At 37.8% G+C, this 20,803-nt stretch overlaps 1 protein-coding gene across 4 annotated transcripts in view; it reads left to right on the top strand.

The window, feature by feature from the left end:
- The window catches only part of Znrf2 (zinc and ring finger 2), an 89,201-nt gene that overhangs the window by 50,562 nt on the left and 17,836 nt on the right, over positions 1–20,803 (top strand). For all 4 annotated transcript variants that reach the window (XM_042695073.1, XM_042695072.1, XM_042695074.1 and 1 more), the window contains exon 3: positions 18,653–18,758. In XM_042695073.1, coding sequence (XP_042551007.1) covers positions 18,653–18,758 — 106 coding nt within the window. The remainder of the gene's footprint in view (positions 1–18,652; positions 18,759–20,803) is intronic.

The following is a 20,803-nucleotide window of genomic DNA, read 5'->3' as shown; positions in this document are numbered from 1 at the left end:
TTTGGGAGAGTGCATCCAGAGCATCTGATCTTCCCAAGAGCACCCGTAGGAGCAAACACAAGCAGTCTAGGCTGCTCAACCCTTCCAAAGGCGGGAATTGCTACAGCAGAGAGCTGAGAATCCTAAGTAGGTCAGAATAGCAGCTGGAAATAGGCTCCCAACAGAACCCAGATCAGGCACAAACTCTCTCTACCAATACAGAATCAGCAACCAAGCAAAGACAGACACACCAAAACAAAATTGCAGAGCAGTCTCCTGAACCCCCATGCGAAAATCACAGAGAAAAATCACAAGGTTTACCACCGCCCAGGACAGCAAGCTCACCTCAAAAGCCAGCAGCCACGCAGGGGAGAGCCCCAGTGGGAGCAAAGCAGGAATGGAAGACAAAAGCTACATCCAAGGGTTGCTGGAGGCAATGACTCAAGAAATAAAGCGAGAAATTGATCAGAAATTGCAAGAGCACAAGGATGAACTATCAAAAGAGATACAGGATATTAAGAGTTGGATGCAAAGATAGAAGCTGCACAAACCTCAGTAAGAAGTGAGATAAACGCCAAATTAGAGGTAATACATACTGAGATCAGTACTCTGAGAACCAACATTGAATCCATAAAGGGATCCATTTCCTCCATGCAAACCACAATAGAAGCCACGGTCAACAGAGTGAATGAAATGGAAGGTAGAGTGTCAGATACAGAAGACAGAATACACCAACTGGACCAAAAAGTGACAGATATGGAAAATTCACTCAAATTAAACCAAAGGGAAATTCAAGAGCAAGCAGATAATGCCAAGAAATTTAACCTTCGCATAATCGGAGTGGACGAAGGTGAGGAATTCCAGAGCAAGGGAATGCAACACTCATTTAACAAGATAATCAGTGAAAATTTTCCCGACATCAAAAAGGACCATCTTACCTACATTACAGAAGCATATAGAACATCCAACAAGCAAGATCCCAGGAGAAACACTTCTAGACACATTATAGCAAAAATGATAGATCTGAATAATAAGGAAACAATCCTGCATGCAGCAAAAATGAAGAAGGAGCTATACTACAACGGGAAAAAAAAAAATAGAATCACTGCAGATCTCTCTACACAATGAATGCAAGAAAAGCCTGGGAAAGCACCATACGAGCCCTGAAAGCCAATAACTGCCAACCCAGACTGATATATCCGGCAAAGCTAGCATTCACATTCGATGGAGAACTGAAAACTTTTAATAGCAAAGAAAAACTAAATGAATACATAAACATTAAGCCAGCATTACAAAGAATTCTAGGAGGGGGGGACACAACCTGAAGAAAGCAACCAGGAACTGGGACCTGCCCCAAACAGGCATTACTCAAAGTCTAACTGAGCAAGCACAGGAGGAAAGGAAAGAAGAAAAACTTCGGAAAACGGAATGGCAGGACAACAATGCATCTCTCTATACTTTCTCTTAATATAAATGGGCTGAATTCGCCAATTAAAAGAAAACGAACTGAGGACTGGATCAGAAAACAAGACCCATCCATCTGTTGCCTTCAGGAGACTCACCTCTCAGCCAAACATACAAACAAACTCAGAGTGAAGGGGTGGAAAAGGATCTACCAATCAAATGCCCCCAGTAAGAAAGCAGGTGTAGCTATCCTGATATCTGACAAAATAAAGTTTTCATTAAAATCAGTACAGAAAGACAAGGACGGACACTACATATTAATACAGGGAACAATCCAAGAGGAGGATATAACCATCATCAACTTATATGCCCCAAATATTGGTGCACCCAGATATGTTAAACAAATGCTCTCAAACTTACAGAATAAAATAGATCCCAATACGATAATACTAGGAGACTTTAACACACCACTCTCATCAAAGGACAGGTCTACCAACCAGAGGATTGGCAAAGAAGCTACCGAAATAAGTAAGGCCATACTTCAAGCGGAATTAACTGACATCTACCGAGTATTTCACCCTAAAACAACACAGTACACATTCTTCTCAGCAGCTCATGGAACTTTCTCCAAAATAGACCATATCATAGTTCATGCAAGGAACTTAAGCAAATACAAAGGGATCGACATAATCCCTGTATCCTATCTGACCACAGTGGAATCAAGCTAGCTCTCAATAACAAAGCATACCGCAGAAATTTCTCTAACAATGCCTGGGTAACGGAAGAGATCAAAGAAGAAATAAAGCATTTCCTACAACTCAATGAAAATGAAAACACCTCACAAAGAAACTTGTGGGACACAGCAAAAGCAGTCCTGAGGGGCAAATTTATTGCCCTCAGTGCCCACATCAAGAGAATGGAGACAGACCAAGTAAATAATCTCATGTTGCAATTAAAACAGCTAGAAAAACAAGAAAAAATGGGACCTAAAGTTACTAGACGAAGCCAGATAACCAAATTAAGAGCAGAGATTAACCAATTAGAAAATCAGAAAACCATAACCAAAATAAACCAAACAAAAAGCTGGTTCTTTGAGAAAATAAACAAAATTGATGGCCCGTTGGCTAGATTAAAAAAAGAAGAGAGGAAACCCATATTAATAGGATTAGGGATGCCAAGGGAAACATCACAACACGTACCCAAGATATCCAAACAGTTCTAACAGACTACTTTCAAAAGCTATACTCTCTAAAGGAAGAAAATCAGGCAGAAATGGATGCATTTTTAGAGAAATACAAGTTGCCCAAACTGAGCAAAGAAGAAGTTAACCAATTAAATAAGCCAATATCCTATAACGAGATACAGGAAGCTATCAAAAGTCTTCCAACAAAAAAAAGCCCAGGACCAGATGGATTCACAGCAGAATTCTCTAAGACCTTTAAACAAGAACTAATACCCATACTCCTCAAGCTCTTCAGAGAAACAGAGAAGGAGGGAGTTATCCCAAACTCATTCTATGAAGCCAATATCACACTCTTCCCCAAACCAGGCAAAGACCCAACCAAAAAGGAGAATTACAGGCCAATTTCCTTGATGAACACAGAGGCAAAGATCCTTAACAAGATTCTAGCTAACAGAATCCAGAAACACATAAAAAAAATAATACACTATGACCAGGTAGGCTTCATCCCAGAGACACAGGGATGGTTTAACATAGGTAAGTCAATAAATGTAATCCAACATATCAACAGAGCCAAGGTCAAGAATCACATGATTATCGCCACAGATGCAGAAAAGGCCTTTGATAAAATTCAACGTTCATTCGTGCTAAAAGCGCTGGAGAAAATAGGAATAGAAGGAACATTTCTAAAAACAATAAAAGCCATTTATGACAGACCAATAGCCAATATTATACTTAATGGGGAAAAGCTACAACCAATTCTCCTAAAATCAGGAACAAGGCAAGGATGCCCACTGTCTCCACTCCTCTTCAATATAGTCCTGGAACCCTTAGCCAGGGCAATAAGGCAAGAAAAAGACATTAAAGGGATCCGCATAGGGAAAGAAGAAGTTAAACTATCCCTTTTTGCAGACGACATGATACTATACCTTCACAATCCCAAACTCCATCCCCAAACTCTTAGAAATCATAAATCACTTCGGCAAAATAGGATACAAAATAAACCCACAAAAATCAGTTGCCTTCCTGTACACTGACAATGTCCAAGAAGAGAGGGAAATAAAGAGAGCAACCCCATTCACAATAACCTCCCCCAAAATAAAATATTTAGGAATTAACCTAACCAAAGATGTAAAAGAACTATTTAATGAGAACTATAAAAAAGAAAGAAATTGCAGAAGACACTAGGAAATGGAAAGACTCCCATGCTCCTGAATAGGCCGACTTAATATAGTAAAGATGGTAATACTTCCAAAACTAATATACAAATTCAATGCAATTCCTATTAAAATCCCAATGACGTACATCACTGAAATACAGAAAACAGTCCAAAAATTCATATGGAACAACAAAAGACCTAGAATAGCCAAAACAATTCTAGGGGATAAAGACAATATGGGAGGGCTATCCATGCCGAACTTCAAACTCTACTACAGAGTTATAATCACAAAGACAGCATGGTACTGGCACAAAAACAGACCTGAAGACCAATGGAACAGAATAGAAGATCCAGAAATAAATCCACAGGCCTACAGCCAGCTGATATTTGACAAAGGAGCCAAAGACATACAATGGAAGAAACACAGCCTCTTCAACCGCTGGTGCTGGGAAAACTGGGCAGCCACATGCAGAAAACTAAAAGTAGACCCCAGCCTATCACCATGCACCAACATCAACTCAAAATGGATTAAAGACCTTAACATTAAACCTGAATCTCTGAAACTACTGCAGGACAGAGTAGGAGAGACACTTGAGCTAATAGGCACAGGAAGGAACTTCCTGAACAGAGTACCAGGGTCACAACAAGTTGGAGAGAGACTCGACAAATGGGACTACCTTAAAATAAAAAGCTTCTGCACAGCTAAATCTATCGCAACTAAGCTAGAAAGACAACTAACTAATTGGGAAAAATATTTACCAGCAATATATCAGACAAGGGGTTAACATCCTGTATATACAGGGAACTCAAGAAACTAATCCCTCCCAAACCTAACAAACCAATTACTAAATGGGCAAGGGAACTAAAGAGGGACTTCTCAAATGAAGAAATAAAAATGGCAAAGAAACACATGAGGAAATGTTCATCATCCCTGGTGGTGAAGGAAATGCAAATAAAGACAACCCTGAGATACCACCTTACCCCAGTCAGAATGTCCCACATCCACAAATCAGCCAACGACAAATGCTGGAGGGGATGTGGAGAAAGAGGAACCCTATTACACTGCTGGTGGGAATGTACACTTATACAACCACTTTGGAAAGCAGTCGGGAGGGTCCTTAGAAAGCTAAAGATTGACCTCCCTTACGACCCAGTCATACCACTTCTAGGCATCTACCCTGAACAACAGGAACCAATATACAAGGACACGTGCACCTCCATGTTTATTGCAGCACTGTTCACAATAGCTAGGATATGGAAACAACCCAGATGCCCCACCACAGATGAATGGATCCAAAAATTGTGGTATCTATACACAATGGAATATTATGCAGCCATTAGAAATGACAAAATAATGGCATTTGCAGGGAAATGGATGGAACTAGAAGGAATCATGTTGAGCGAGGTAAGCCAAGAACAAAGAGACAAACGGCACATGGTCTCCCTGATAAGTGGATGCTAAATCCAAAATGTTAGGTGATACGACAAAACTAACACGACTTAAGAAACAAAGAACTCCCACTCATCTGGTTGAACCACTACTAAATATCCCCATGCTGCTGATCACATATATGGTATATAACATGTGAACACCGTTATATGTTACAGACTGTGATAGACAATTTGCTCCAGGAAAGTAAGAATGAACTTGTGACTTTAAATGAGCATCATTATTCCACAATACTGTGAAATTCCGGAAAGTATGTAATCACTTAATCACAATAAAAAAAAAAGAACCTCGCGGAAGGGAGGGAGGGAGGGGATGGTAAGGGGAAAACAATGGAGGGGCTAACAAAGTTCAAGAGGAAGTGTACTCATTACCTCACTCATGTAACTGTAACCCTCTGTATAGTATCTTTACAATAAAAAAAAATAAAAAGAGACGTATGAGAAGTAAAAAAAAAATCCTTTTCTTCTAAATTTCCTGATTAATTGCTAAAACATTCATTTCACATAACATTTTCTTATAATTTTTAAAAATCGTACATGTTTTGGTAATGCTTTTTTCTCATTTATTTTTACTTTTGTACAAAAGGCTAGTTAAAATATTTAACCTGTTTCAAGTAGATAAATTGTAGATAAAGCATTAAAATTTATTAGTGCTAAGTACTAAATAGAGCTGTTTAGTTTATTTCAGCCTTTCAATTGTAATACTAAAAGTACATTACCATTTTAAGTTTTAATTTTCTCTTTGATGTAGAGATTACTTATAGAAGGTGTTTCATAATTTCAAAGATCATCTGTAATAGGAAGTTACTTTGACATTGATCTTAGAGAATTTTCCCACATATACCTCTGTTTTTTGAAATTCATTGATGTCTTTGTAGCCAAATATATCATTGCTTTCTCTAAAAACTATGAGGGAAGCATATGTGTTTTCTATCAAGTGAGAAATGTACTTCTTTTGCAGTTTTCTAATATGTAAATTCAGTCATATTATTGAAAAATTCTGTCCTTGTTTAGAGACCGATGTTTGATCTACATAATCTGACAGCTTAGAAAGGAATTAGCAAAAATATCCTCACTGTGACTGTGGTTTTATCAGTTTTCCTCATATTTAAAATCTCTTAAGTTGTTTCGGTAATATTTGACTTACAGCAGTTTTATTTTGGCTTTATATATTTAATAACTATGTTATTTGCATGAATGTTTGTGACATTTTCCTTTTTGGATGGAACCTTTCTTATGTTCTTTTCTGACCTTTGTAAGGCTTTTAGTCTTTTTCTGCTACAATTATTATTCATGCTGGGGGTCCAGCCCAAGGCCTTGTGCATGCTAAGCAGGCAGTCCACCAATATGTAATTTTGACTTACAAAAAGAGTTTGCTTACCCTAACAAGCTAACCTGTTAAGGTAACTGAGCTTACTATAGCTGCAAAGATTCTAGCAGAAAATATGAAAAACGCCTGAATCAGAATCAAAGAACTTTATTTATTAAATAACAATAGCCAGGGTAGCCTTTTTTTTTTTTTTTTCGGTCCATCCTGGGGCTTGAACTCTGGGCAGGCCTGGGTGCTGTCCCTGTGCTCTTCAGCTCAAGGCAGCACTCTACCGCTTGAGGTACAGCACTACTTCTGGTTTTCAGATGCTTAATTGGAGATGAGTCTCATGGACTTTTCTGCCTGGGCTGGCTTTGAACTGTGATTCTCAGATCTTAGCCTCCTGAGTAGCTAGGATTACAGGCATTGAGCCACTCTTGCCTGGCTAGCCTTTTTTTTTTTTTTTTTGGCCAGTCATGGGGCCTGAACTCTAGGCCTGGGCACTGTCCCTCAGCTCTTCCACTCTAGCACTCTACCGCTTGAGCCACAGTGCCACTTCCAGATTTTTCTGCTTATATGGTGCTGAGGAATCGAACCCAGGGCCTCATGCATGCAAAGCAAGCACTCTACCACTGAGCCACCTTCCCAGCCCCCCTTTTTTTTTTTATTTAATGTCAGTCCTGAAGCCTCAGTTCCTACATGGTCATGTGAGGAGAACTAGGTTCCACCTGCATACTCTGTGAACTAACTGCCAACACAGGAGAAGCCCTCTGACAGGGAGCCTTCTTTTTTTTTTGGGTCCAGTTGTGGGGTCTGAACTCTGGGCCTGGGCACTGTCCCTCAGCTCTTCAGCTCAAGGCTAGCGCTCTACCACTTGAACCACAGCGTCACTTCCGGCTTTTTTCTTTTGCTTATGTGGTGCTGAGGAATCGAACCCAGGGCCTCATGCATGCAAGGCAAGCACTCTACCACTGAGTCACCTTCCCAGCCCCATCTCCCTTTTTTTTTTTCTTGAGAAGTAGGCTTGTCTGACTTTGCTCCAGGGGACATTGTCTCTGTCTTCCTAATCTGTTTGTCATACGACATCCTAGAAAAAGCAACCCAAACACAAAATTCACCTAATTGACTTGTTCTTTACCTACCATATTTACTCCTTTTAAGTTAATTTCAGTCTTCTTTTTGAATAGATGATAATGTTTTGCATGATTCCAAAGCAGAGATAGAAAGGATATCCAGTGCGATCTTCCTAGTGATTATTAGGGGGTGTGAGGTTTGTTTTTTTGTTTTGTTGTTTCTTTGTGGTGATGAGGGTAGAACCCAGGGCCTCATTTGTGCATAAGCTTCCTTGCTTGAAGTTTCCTTGCTTGCTGGTCATAATTTGCTTCATCATTCTTCTTTACAGTTACCCTATATTTTATCAGTGACTTTACCACAGGTTTTTAACCAGTTTTTTATAGATACATTTTTACAATGTTGTTGATCGTTTGAATGTATATAAATATTTATATGGATACATTTCTTATTTATTTATTTTTGTATCTCTTAACAATTATCATAGCTCATATTGTCACAAATACTGGTATCTGTTTCTTTACACACACGCATACACGTCAGTCCTGGGACTTGAACTTAGGCCCTGGGCATTGTTCCTGTTCAAAGCTAGTGTTTTACCACTTGAGCCACAGCTCCACCTCCAGCTATTTTGGTGGAGTTAAGAATCTCACAGACTTTTTTGCCTGGGCTGGCTTCTAACTTCAGTCCTCAGATCTCCGCCTCCTGAATTACTAGGATTACAGGCATGAGTCACTGTTTTGGACTTCTTTTCTGCTTCCATTAATGTTTCTGATCACTTTGTATCCTGTTCCGGTGTCATCTTTATCATCAAGTTTATTTTACTACATCTAATACCCAAGCATTCTGTGTTCCTCCTTCTTTATTTTCTTAATGTTTCTGGTTATTTGTGCTGGTTTATTTTTCCAATAAGCTATAGAATTACCTAATTTTAAAAATGAAAAGAAACCTCTCTATACATACAGCATCTTTACAAGAAAATAAATTTTATTTATTTATTTATTTTTGGGTCTGGTCGTGAGACCTGAATTCTGGGCCTGGGTGCTGTCCCTCAGCTCTTCAGCTCAAGGCTAGCACTCTACCACTTGAGCCACAGCGCCACTTCCGGCTTTTTTCTTTTTGCTTATGTGGTGCTGAGGAATCGAACCCAGGGCCTCAGGCATGCAAGGCAAGCGCTCTACCACTGAGCCACCTTTCAAGCCCGAGAAAATAAAATTTAAAAAAATTAAAAAGAGAGCTCTTTTCCCCATACTATGTACCATTTGTCCTTTAGTTATGGGCTCCTCTCATTTCCAAAATTACTTTAATAGTCAACTCATTTGTCTCAACACCTTTGACAAGGTTGTACCATACATTTATAATACAATTAAATTACCTTATAATATGTATATTCAGTTCTATAATTTCACCATCTTGTAAAAAATTGTTTTACTTTGCATGCTGTAAATTTCGGTGTGTTTCAAAGAAGCATTGTACTACATATCCACAATCCTACAGAATAAAATCATCATCTTGCAATACAGTTTTGTATATGTTATCATCCCTCTCTCCAAAACCACCAAAAGCCACTTATTTTTCAGGTTCTCTTTAGTTTTTGTCCTTTGCAGAACATGATACAATTGAAGTCATACTGTGAAGAGCTATTTCAGACTTTCTTCATATCATTGCCTGTATTTAAGCTGCCTCTCTATTGCTTTCTGTTTTTGGTATTTCATTTACTTTTATCTCCGAATATTGCTTCATCTCCCACAGTTCACAGATATACAACAGTCTGTTTATATGTTTACTTATTAAATGAAATGAAATCTTTCTTGCTTCCACTGCTTTTGACAGCTATAAATAATACTTTTAGGTTTTCTTTCTTGTAAAGATGCTGAACAGAGGGGTTACAGTTACATGAGTAAGGTAATGAGTATACTTCCTATTGAGCATTGTTAACCTCCTCCTTTGTTTTTCCCCTACTAATAAGTAATATTAAAATATTCAAGTGCAGATTTTTATGTAAGCTTAGATTTTAAGTAGTATGATAGCAGCTGATAGTTGATAAACACATAGCACAATGCTGGATCATATAGTAAGACTTCTTGGTGCTTTCTTTAATAAATTACATTGTGTTCTAGATTACTCTTCCTTTTTCTCCTACTTTTCTTCTTTTTGTGCTGTCAGTAGGGCTTGAACTAAGTGCCTTGAGCTCTCACTTGGCTTTCTTGCTGATATCTAGCACATTACCACTTGAGCCATTCCTCTAGTCCAGCATTTTGCTGGTTAAGTGGAGATGGAGTCTCTGGAGTTTTCTGTCCCATGTGGTTTTGAGGATGGCTTTAAGCTAAGATGATCCAGGTCTCAGCCTCTCGAGTAGCTAGAATTTAAGGCATGAACCATTGGGGCCTACTGTTAAGGTTTCTTTATAGAAGAGCATTATATGTTTCACTTAGTTTTTTCCCAACAATCTTAACAGATTGTTGTGATGACCTTTGATTTCTCTTACTAATAATCTACCTAACCTCTCTGTTAGCTTTTTTTGTAGTCTTTGGTTTGCCAAGTATATAATCATATCATTTGCAAGTAGTGATCCTTTAAGTTCCTCTGGCCTTACTTTCTTTATACCTTTCATTGATCATTTTGGCTTATAGTTCCAGAACAGTGTTTTGGGTAATTGTTACTACTCTTACCTTTTATTTACTTCATTGGGAGCATTCCAGTATTTTACCCATAGTATAGTACTGAAATATATTTGCTCTGTTAGTATTTCTGAAAGGTGAGGTTGGATAAGTTGGTGATTATCTCTCTTTCAAGTCTTAAAAGTGGGATTATGCTTGCTTCAGAAAGTTAGGGGACTATTTCTGTTCTTATCTATTTTGAAACATAAATAGCATTTAAATTGTGTGCTTTTAAAATATTTAGGTATTTTTTGTTTGTTTGTTTCACTCAAGGCTAGTGTTCTACCACTCCTTATTTTCTGATGGTTAATTGTAGATAAGAGTCTCATGGACTTTCTGGCTGGCCTGGCATCAAACCACAGTCCTCAGATCTCAGCCTCCTATGTAGCTAGGATTATAGACTTGAGCCACCGGCACTTGTCTAGTATTCTTTTTGTGTCTTTATATATACTGATCAGCTTGATCTCAGGGCTTAGGTGCTGTTCCTGAGTTTTTTTGCTCAAGGCTGGCACTCTACCATTTGAGCCACAAGCCCACTTTTGGCTTTTCGGTGGCTAATTGGAGATCAGGGAATCAACAGACTTTCCTGACCTGGATGGCTTTGGACTGCATTTTAAGAACTCAGGCTTCTGAGTAGCTAGAATTACAGGCGTGAGTCACCACCATCCAGCTAAGTAGTATTTTTTTTTTCCAAAGCGTCTAGAGCTATATACTTTTAATTTCGTACTTTCCTATGGAAATTAATCTCCTCAAAAGATTTCTGTTTTTAATCCATCTTTTAATTCCTTCTAGAAAATTATTTGTTTCATTACTACAGACAATAGTAAAAAGTAATATTTCATGGATTATTTTCTACCATTCTGTGATTATTTTCCTAATCTGTCCTTAATTTGTTATTTGTGTCTGTACCTCCTTACCCTTATTATTATCAGCCTAACAAGAATTTCTTCTACTTAGGTAAGCCTTTTCTGAGTTTATTCTGATGGTGATATTAGTTGATTTATTTTCTTCCTTTCTTTGTCCTCCTCTCGTCTCCTTCTCTTCTCTTTCTATCTCTTTCTTTTCCTTTTCCTTTTCTTTCCTTTCTTTCTCTCCCTCCCTTTCTTACATTACACAAGGTTATGGGATTTTCTTTGAAAATGTTTTAGCTCTGTTCCATAAGCTCTGACAAGGGCTGTTTTTGTCATCACTACTTGAACGACTTTGTATATGGGAGATACTTCTTTTTTCTTTATTATATAAAATTATCTTACTCTGTTTTACTTTTTTTTTTTACCCAGTTAGTAAAAGAAAGACATGTGTCTACACATATATACAGATTCAGTTATTTTTTTTAAAAAAATAGCATATTCAAAGAGAAAAGGGCTTGGGTGAGATATTCTTTAAGTTAAAAATTGTTTGAGTTAAATGTTTTTGAATATTTAATGTTAAGGTAGTTCCCCCCGCCCTGGTTTTGCTGAATAATAAATGGTCAGAGGATGTTTTCCATAACATTTTTATTATTTATTTTATTATGACTATGTAAAGGGCCAGTTACTATGTGGGAGTAAAGACCTAGTGTGGCTAGATTTCAGAAACTTAGAGCTGGTAATAATATGGCAGCTTTAAGTATCATTTAAAAACCCATTATGGTACTTGAGTGTAAATAATAGCTTATGTGCTTGAAATCTAGGATATTAGTTTTAACTCCTTTTATACCTTTAAGAGAAAATATATGAAAGTATATTTAATAAACCTTGTAAACCCCGACTTTCCATTCTTTGAATAATTGCTTCTTACTAATGTTGTACATTTTTTAATTCTTGATTTTTCTAGGGATTATTTCACATTTCAGCTGCTTTTGTTTTCTACTGCTATCATTGAGGGTTCAAGAACAAAAAATAAGTCTTCAGGTAAAATGCCTGATCCATGATAGTGCTTGGCATTGTATTTGCTGAAAAGATCCATGTCCCTGTGTGGATGCCTGATCCAAAAATAAAGTTGTGATGATCATGAAATGTTTGCATGGAGTTTTCCTGGCTGCCTCTATAACAAATTCAGTCTTATCTGTTTGTTTTGTTTGTTTTTATTGTGTTTTTAAAGAATTCTGGCTATCCGCTTTCTTTTCCCTGTTGTCTTGATCTGCAATAACTATGGGTATGTGCTTGGATTTGCTAAATATTTTAATTTTGCACATCTGGCTGCTTGAATTTTAAGTAATTTCTTTGGACAATGCAAACTTAAAAGCTTGAGGCTATAAATAAACTAATTTATAGACGTTTGTAATTCGTTTATAAATGAGTATTATTTACTATGTATTTTAAGGTTTCGTATTTTAGCCAAATTGAGTAAAACTGCAAACTCTGCTCTGTTACACTGGCCACATTGTAGACAGCACAGGTAGAAGACTGTTTCTTCTATAATTCAGCATTCCATTGTACAAGACTGGTTTAAACTACACAGAGGGTTAAGTAAACTGGTTTTTGATAATAGTTCCTTTGGGGTAGTGATTTTGAACTCTGGTCCTTGTAATTGCCCAGGCAAGTCTCTACCACTTGAGTCAGGCCTCAGTGTTTTTTACTGTATTTTTCAGATAGGTTCTTCTGCTTTTTCTTCAGGTTCTCCTAAAGCCCCCAGGTAGGCATCAGACTGCAGTCCTTATACCTTTACCTCCTTTGAATTGGGTGTTACAGACATGAGCCACCACACCAGGCTTGTTCTTCAAGATAAATCTTGCTATCTTTTTACCCACGCCACCCTCCTATTCCAACTTTCCAAGGAGTTAGGATTACAGCCATGAGTCATTCCTCCCTGACCATGATACCAATTTTTATAAAAGTTTTTTTTTTTTTTTTGGTCGGCCGTGGGGCTTGAACTCTGGGCCTGGGCTCTGTCCCTCAGCTCTTCAGCTCAAGGCGAGCGCTCTACCACTTGAGCTACAGCGCCACTTCCGGTTTTCTGGTGGTTTATTGGAGATAGGAGTCTCACGGTCTCTTCTGCCCGGGCTGGCTTTGAACCGCGATCCTCAGATCTCAGCCTCCTGAGTAGCTAGGATTACAGCCAATTTTTATAAAAGTTTAAGAACTCCAGAAGATAAAACATAAAACATGACCAATCTTGAGCATTCTTCCTCAAAATACGTTGTCATCTCTGTGTGAGTTCATTCCCTAGTATCTCAAAACAAAACGAAATTAGTGATCCCTAGCTAGTCATTGCAACGTATTCATTTGCATCCGTACTGATGAAACTTCAAAACGAAATTATTTCTTGTAGCAAAATTCATAAAATAGACAAAAGCCAACAACATACTTAGCCAGCCTAAATTTGAATCCTGGTTCCAGAACTTTAGTAGCTTCTGATAACTTTTTAACTTCCTTGAGCCTGTTTCCTTATGTAAAGGGCATAACAAAGTAGATACTTGAAATGCTTTAAAATATGGAATGAAGCCACAATATTTACATGGAGTTGTTCCTAGACAGTTGTAATGTTCCTATGGAAATAGTAGGTCAGAGGTGCCTCCTAGGAGGTCCTGGTCATGGTAACTTCTTTGGCATGTAAATTTGAAACTAGAGTTAACAGGATGGAGAAAAAAAGAAAGAGGAAGAAATCATTTTTGTTTTTGAAGAGGCCCAAAAAGTACTTCCTAAAAATAAGACTAATCTTATGCTTAATATAGTAGCTTGTAAAATATGTTTATATAGTTATTTCAACGCCATCTCTTAATAACTTGAATATTTATGCATATATAAAGGATAAAAGGACATTTCATATACTAACAATTTTGAGATTATATAGTTAAATATTAGTGAGAATGAAAATCTTACGTTTTCAACTTTAAACCTTTTTTGAGTTTTGTTTTTTAAGATAGTCTAGTTCATTGCCCAGACTGCCCCTGAACTTGTAAAAGTTTTGCTCCAGTCTCCCGAGTGCTAGGATTATAAGCATGCTGTTTCTTGTCTTTTTTCTTTTTTTTTCTTATTTCTTTTTTGGTCGGTCGTGGGGCCTGAACTGTGGGCCTGGGCGCTGTCCCTCAGCTCTTCAGCTCAAGGCTAGCGCTCTACCACTTGAGCCACAGCACCCACTTCTGGCTTCTGCTTATGTGGTGCTGAGGAATCGAACCCAGGGCCTCATGCATGCAAGGCGAGCACTCTACCACTGAGCTACCTTCCCAGCCCTCTTTCTGTTTCTTTTAAGAGCAATCTAATTTTTCTTTTTCTTTTAAGTAGTTGTACAAAGGGGTTTCAATTCAGTTAAGTCAGATTATATGTACAATGCATCTTAAGCAATGTCACTCCTTCCATTGTTCTGCCCCATCTTTCCCAATCCCATCCATCCCCTCAAGTTCATTTCATTTCTGTCTTTTCTTCTTCTTCTTCTTCTTCTTCTTCTTCTTCTTCTTCTTCTCCTTCTCCTTCTCCTTCTCCTTCTCCTTCTCCTTCTCCTTCTCCTTCTCCTTCTCCTTCTCCTTCTCCTTCTCCTTCTTCTTCTTCTTCCTCCTCTTCCTCCTCTTCCTCCTCTTCCTCCTCTTCCTCCTCTTCCTCCTCTTCTTCCTCTTCTTCTTTTCTTTTCTTGCCAGTCCTGGGCTTGAACTCAGCCTGGGCACTATCCCTGAACTTCTTTAACTCAAGGATAGCACTCTATCACTTGAGCCACAGCACCACTTGTGGCTTTTTCTGTGTATGTGGTACTGAGGAATAAAACCCAGGGCTTCATGCATGCTAGGCAAGCACTGTACCACTAAGCCACATTCCCAGCCCTCAAGTTCATTTCTTGAGTCAGGCATATAATGTAAAGTCTCTAGGTACGTAGTTTCCTTGTTTTATTATTTTATATTGAGGCAAATATTCCTTCCAGGTGATTCTAGTGCCATTTCTAATTAAAGATAATTAACTTTACTGCCATAGATGTTTAGGTGGATGGTGACCAACACTTTCATCTCCAGTCTTAGGACTGTTTACTGATGCATGCTTGTGGAAGGGCAAATCCAGAGTAGCCAACTGTGGCAGTTCTGTTTATTTCTCTCTAATGCATGTTTTGCCAGACTAGCCAACAGTGGTTGTTAGATCTGCTAAGCTGGAAATAGAGCTGTAGCTCAAATGGTAGTGCTTTAGCCTTGAGCACAAAAGTACCCAGGCCTTGAGTTCATGACCCAGGCTAGCACCCCCTCCCCCTCAAAAAAAAAAGCATTTGCTTTTTGAGGCAATAATCATAAAGTATTATAATATGAATAAAATACCTTCTAAGGTATTTTATGTAAATGTAATTGAGCAACCCATAGTTAAAATTGGCTTTTATGTTAACATTGGCTTTCTCTCTATTTTTTTTCTCAAGGATTCTGCTCTACCACTTGAGCCACAACCACTTTCAGTGGTTAATTGGGAGATAAGGGTCTCATGGACTTTTCTTCCCCAGGCTGCCTTTGAATCTTGACCTTCAAATCTCACCTTCCTGAGTAGCTAGAATTACAGTCATGAGCCACCAGGGCCTGGCAACCTTGGCTTTTAATTTTCTCAGCAGAGATAATTTTATTAGATGTTATTTACTGTGGATATTAGCTGTTTTTGTTTGGAATTGGTATCTTGGGCTATTTTTGTCTATAAGTATACTTTCCTCCTTGTTTTCTCTTCCTTCTTTTTCTCCACCTCCTTCTTCCTTCTTCCTTCCTTCTTAAAAGAACTTCTGACTGAAATGACTGGTTTTAATACAGTGTTCTGAATTAAGCTAAAAACATTAAGCTAAATTTTTAACCTAGTACCTGCAAATTCTCTGAAGGATAATTCTTGCCCCTGTTGATTTTAAAATAGCATTATATATATTTTCATTTTTGTCACCCCTTCCCTCACTCTTCCCCCAGTTTAGCATTCTATTTTTAAACTGTGTTAATTATATAGATTGAATTTAATCTTTTCAGAAATACTTGAAAATTCAGAAATACTAAATTTAGCAAGGTGTTTTAATTTTTAAATATTAAACGTTTAATGTAATTTTTCTCTTAACAGTTATATGTAAAGTCTGCATTTATTGAATTTCTACTTCATTTTATTTAGTAGTGGGAATGTGTTACTTAGGTTTATGTGACAAAAAATGGCAATCTTATTTATTTTTTGAAAGCTGGTTTATCTCTTAATTTATAGTAAATGGGATTTGACAATTTATTGAGACAAATCTGAATCTGTTGTTAATGTATTCCCAAGGGTGGAAAATGTAGCCTAGTGGATGAGTTTTATGATATTCTTGTAAAAATTCAGCAACTTTAAAAATGAGATGTATATAGCTAAACACTGGTGATTCACACCTATAATCCTAGCTACCCAGACACTGGTGATTCACCTATAATCCTAGCTACCCAGGAGGCTGAGATCTGAGGATGACAATTCAAAGCCAGCCAGGGCAAGAAAGTCTGAGATTCTTACCTCCACTTAACTACCAAAAAGCCAGAAGTAGATCTGTGGCTTACGTGGTAGAGTGCTAGCCTTGAACAAACAAAAGGCTTAGGGACAGCACCAGGCCCTAAATTCAAGCTCAAGACCAACACACACACACACACACACCTTAAAAGTTGACTTATCATGGTTTCCTAGAGGGTGATTTTCTTAGTGATTTGTAAACCAATGTAGCATCTTAGGTCTAGAGTTAGATTGAAAGATAATAGTGGATTTTTTTTTCAAGTTGTTACAGAAATTATATTCATACAATATAGTTTTCCAGTATTTTTTTTCTTTTTTACATTTTGACAATACTGAGGATTGAACTCAGCTTTGTGCTTATGAGGCAAGTATTCTATCACCTGCTACTCCTACATAGTGCTTTTGCTTTTTAGTTTGTTTTTCAGGTAGGGTCTTGCACTAATTAGGGACTGGCCTCCGACTGCCATCCTCCTCTCTGCCTCCTGAGCAGCTGTTTTTAAAAGGTATGGACCGCCATGCAAGGCTCCATTTTCTTTTTGTTCTCACTGCTTGGAATCCTGTGTCTGGTGGGAATAGTATATGAGACCTTCCAGGGTCAACAGAAGAAAAAATGTGAAAGGGAACTTGAAGAAAGTCTAATAAACAGTGTTGAACATTTATACAGTTTTGTTTATCCAGAAATTATTTTCCTACTTAAGTCTCTAATATATTAGCCTGTGAGCTACCCGGTAGTAAGCTAAAAAATTCACTCCTAATATTCTCAAGGCTTGGTTGTATAAACTCTTCTTTTCTGGAGACTTCTCTTACTTTGTAGAAGTTGTCCATTTATTCCCACCTCTAGATAGTACCTTCTCTTTTGTGGTCAAGATAGAAATCTTTCCTTTAAATTTACTGTCTCAAAGTGAACAATGGGATGAGGAACTATACCTTCTCAAACAGTTTTCTTCTTCATACTCTTCAGCAACTGCATGTTTTGGTTATTCTGCATTTTAAAAGTCACAAAAGCTAGCTAGCTAGCTGCCTTGCCTCTATTATAGTGCAAGATCTTTTTAAAAAGTAAAATATACAAGCCGGGCGCTGGTGGCTCACGCCTGTAATCCTAGCTACTCAGGAGGCTGAGATCTGAGGATCGCGGTTCAAAGCCAGCCCGGGCACGAGAGACCGTGAGACTCTTATCTCCAATAAACCACCAGAAAACCGGAAGTGGCGCTGTAGCTCAAGTGGTAGAGCGCTCGCCTTGAGCTGAAGAGCTGAGGGACAGCGCCCAGGCCCAGAGTTCAAGCCCCACGACCGACAAAAAAAAAAAAAAAAGTAAAATATACAGAACATTCAAATAATCAGTATAAAACAAGAATTGAGAACTTTCTTTTAAGGAAATTTTGCTTTATAATAAGAATTTCCCTGGGAGTATTTTGAACACCACAGAGTTTTGAAATACCTTGGGGCGTTCTCTGAAGCCTCTGTGCTGTCTGGAGTGGGCTTAGTATTGTCATGGAAAAGGATTATAAGAATCACTACAGCCAGTGCCATCATCGGTCCTTCCAAAGTCTTTCAAAATTTATACAAAAGCTTTTGTCTTCTGCTTCTTGAGTTAAGTAGCTTTTTAGAAGTTTCATATTTAGGATGCTTTGTTTTGTATTTTACAATTTTGAAAGGGATAATAGCATTTTCAGGTCTTCTCAATCATTTTATACTCAACTTTTCTGAACTATCTTGAACACCAAACCGATAATGACTAGTAGGAAAAACAAAATGAATTACATATTGCAAATGGTTTACTTACTGGTTTTAGAGGAAAATCCTTAACGTATAGGAGATTTTGCCTATTTCTTACTTCCTGTAATGCCTCAGTAAGATGGAAATGCATAACACAAAGTACGGGAAACACTATTCACTCAATTGTGAATAATATTTCAAATACAGTTTGCTGAGTTTTGAGTTTTATGGTAAAATATGCAAAGTACATTGGGATTGCTACACTGTAAACTTTAAAAAGTCTTTTTTAAAAAATTTAATGGCTAATTTTTTTGTCCTGAATTCGTTATTTCTCTACAGAGGATGTGCTGAGTAAAGACACTGGGGAATGTGCAATATGCCTTGAAGAATTACAGCAGGGAGACACAATAGCACGACTGCCTTGCCTGTGCATATATCATAAAGGGTACGTGTGTCTTTATGTTAACTGGGTGATACTACAGTAAAAGATAGCTCTCATGGTCTCAAACATTGTAATTTGGGCTGAAAAGTTTCTTATTTTTAAAACTCTTCCTTTCAACTTACAGCTTCAATAATGGACTTTTTTTTCCTATAAAGATACAAATTGAACCCATAATCTATTGTATTCGAAATGTTACTATTTTTAAAGTCAGGAGCCACAGGATCGATCGTGTCTGTACTGCTAGCCATTCAGAAGGTTGAGAACTGAACATCCTGGTTTGAAGCCAGTCTAGGCAAGCAAATCCATAAGACTCTTCAGTTAGCCACCAAAAAGCTGAAAATGGAGCTATGGTTCAAAAGATAGAGTGCTATGCCTGAGAAGAAAAGCTGAGGGACAGACAAGCGCCTAAACTCTCAGTTCAAGCCCCTCTCCTTGAGGGGGGAAAAAAAATGGCTACCATTACTGTAGCACTTTTCACGTAGGTTAAGCCACATAAACCTTGTAACAACTCACAGTTGAGAAAAAAGAGCTTCTCCAAGATTGCATTACTGATAAATGGCAGAGCTTTGATTACAGAAGTTTTGTAGTTTGCTTGACTTGTGTATTCTTCTTGCTTACAGAGCAGTAACAAAAGGGTTAGGTTTAAAAGTTATTTTGGGAGAGACAAAGGATGAACAAATCAGTAATGGTAATTACTAGACACTGTTGAAAATGAAATATATAACTTGTAGATGGGAATGAGAGGGAGAAACTGGGAGAGAGTGAGGTAAGGGGTGACATTGTCCAAAAAGAAATTTATTTACTTATAGCCTGATTTATGTAACTGTAACCCTTCTATACATCATCTTTATAGTAACAGTAAGTATATATATATATATATATATAATTTGTCAGTTGTAGGGCTTGAATTCTGGGCTTTGGCTCTGTCCCTCACCTCTTCAGCTTAAGGCTAGCGCTTTACTACTTGAGCCACAGCGCCACTTCTGGCTTTTTCTGCTTATGTGATACTGAAGAATCAAACCCAGGGCCTCATGCATGCGAGGCAAATACTACCAGTGAGCCACCTTCCCAGCCCAAGAAAATAATTTTTAAAAAACTAAAAAAGCTATTTGAGTTAATGAAAAGTTAATGAAAGAAGGTAGAATTTTACTTGGAGCTTTGAGAAATTAGAGTAATACAAAATAAGGAGGCAAAAAGAAATCCAAATATTTCAGTGATTATAATAAAATTGAAGAACAAGCTTGCCATCAACAAACAGATCAAAAAGTTTGGCTGTGTTGTTTAAAGAAATAACTCAAGCTGGGCACCAGTGGATCATGCTTATAATTCTAACTGCTCAGGAGACTGAGATCTGAGGATTGCAATTTGAAGCTAGCCTCGACAGAAAAAGTCTGTAAGACTCTTACCTTCAATTAACCACCAGAAAACTAGACGTGCCACTGTGGTTCAAAGTTGTAGAACACTAGCCTTGAAGCACCCAGGTCCAGAGTTTAAACCCTAAGACTAGCAAAAAACAAACAAACAAACAAAAAAAACACCCTTAAAGATAACAGGCAAATATGAAAGGGAAAGGATTAGAAGTCTAGTACTAAAAGAAAACTGACAAAGTGAAAAAGTGAACTTAATGGCAGAAAGCACTACCAGGAATTAGTAGTTACTATATAACAAGAAATATATAAAATTCTGTTTTTATATACCTAATCTGTCCAAATAAAATATGAAATTCAACATGAGGGAGAGGATGACACTGTTTAAAAGGAAATTTACTCATTACCTGACTTATATAATTATAACCCCTCTGTATATCACTTTTACAATAAAAGTTTTAAAAAAGCTAGGTGCCCATGGCTCACGCCTGCAATCCTTGCTATTCAGGAGGCTGAGATCTGAGGATCATGGTTCAGAGCCAGCCCACGCTGGAAAGTCCATGAGACTCTTATCTCCAATTTAACCACCAGAAAACCAGAAGTGACACTGTAGATCAAGAGTGCCTACCTTGAGCTGAGTAGCTGAGGAACAGCACCCAGGCCCAGAGTTCAGGCCCCATG

Source organism: Dipodomys spectabilis, unplaced genomic scaffold (assembly GCF_019054845.1).
Source record: "Dipodomys spectabilis isolate Male_0828 unplaced genomic scaffold, ASM1905484v1 ptg000178l, whole genome shotgun sequence".
NCBI lineage: Eukaryota > Metazoa > Chordata > Mammalia > Rodentia > Heteromyidae > Dipodomys > Dipodomys spectabilis.
The sequence above is the reverse complement of the archived record's forward strand: the minus strand, read 5'-3'. Positions and strand labels throughout refer to the sequence as shown.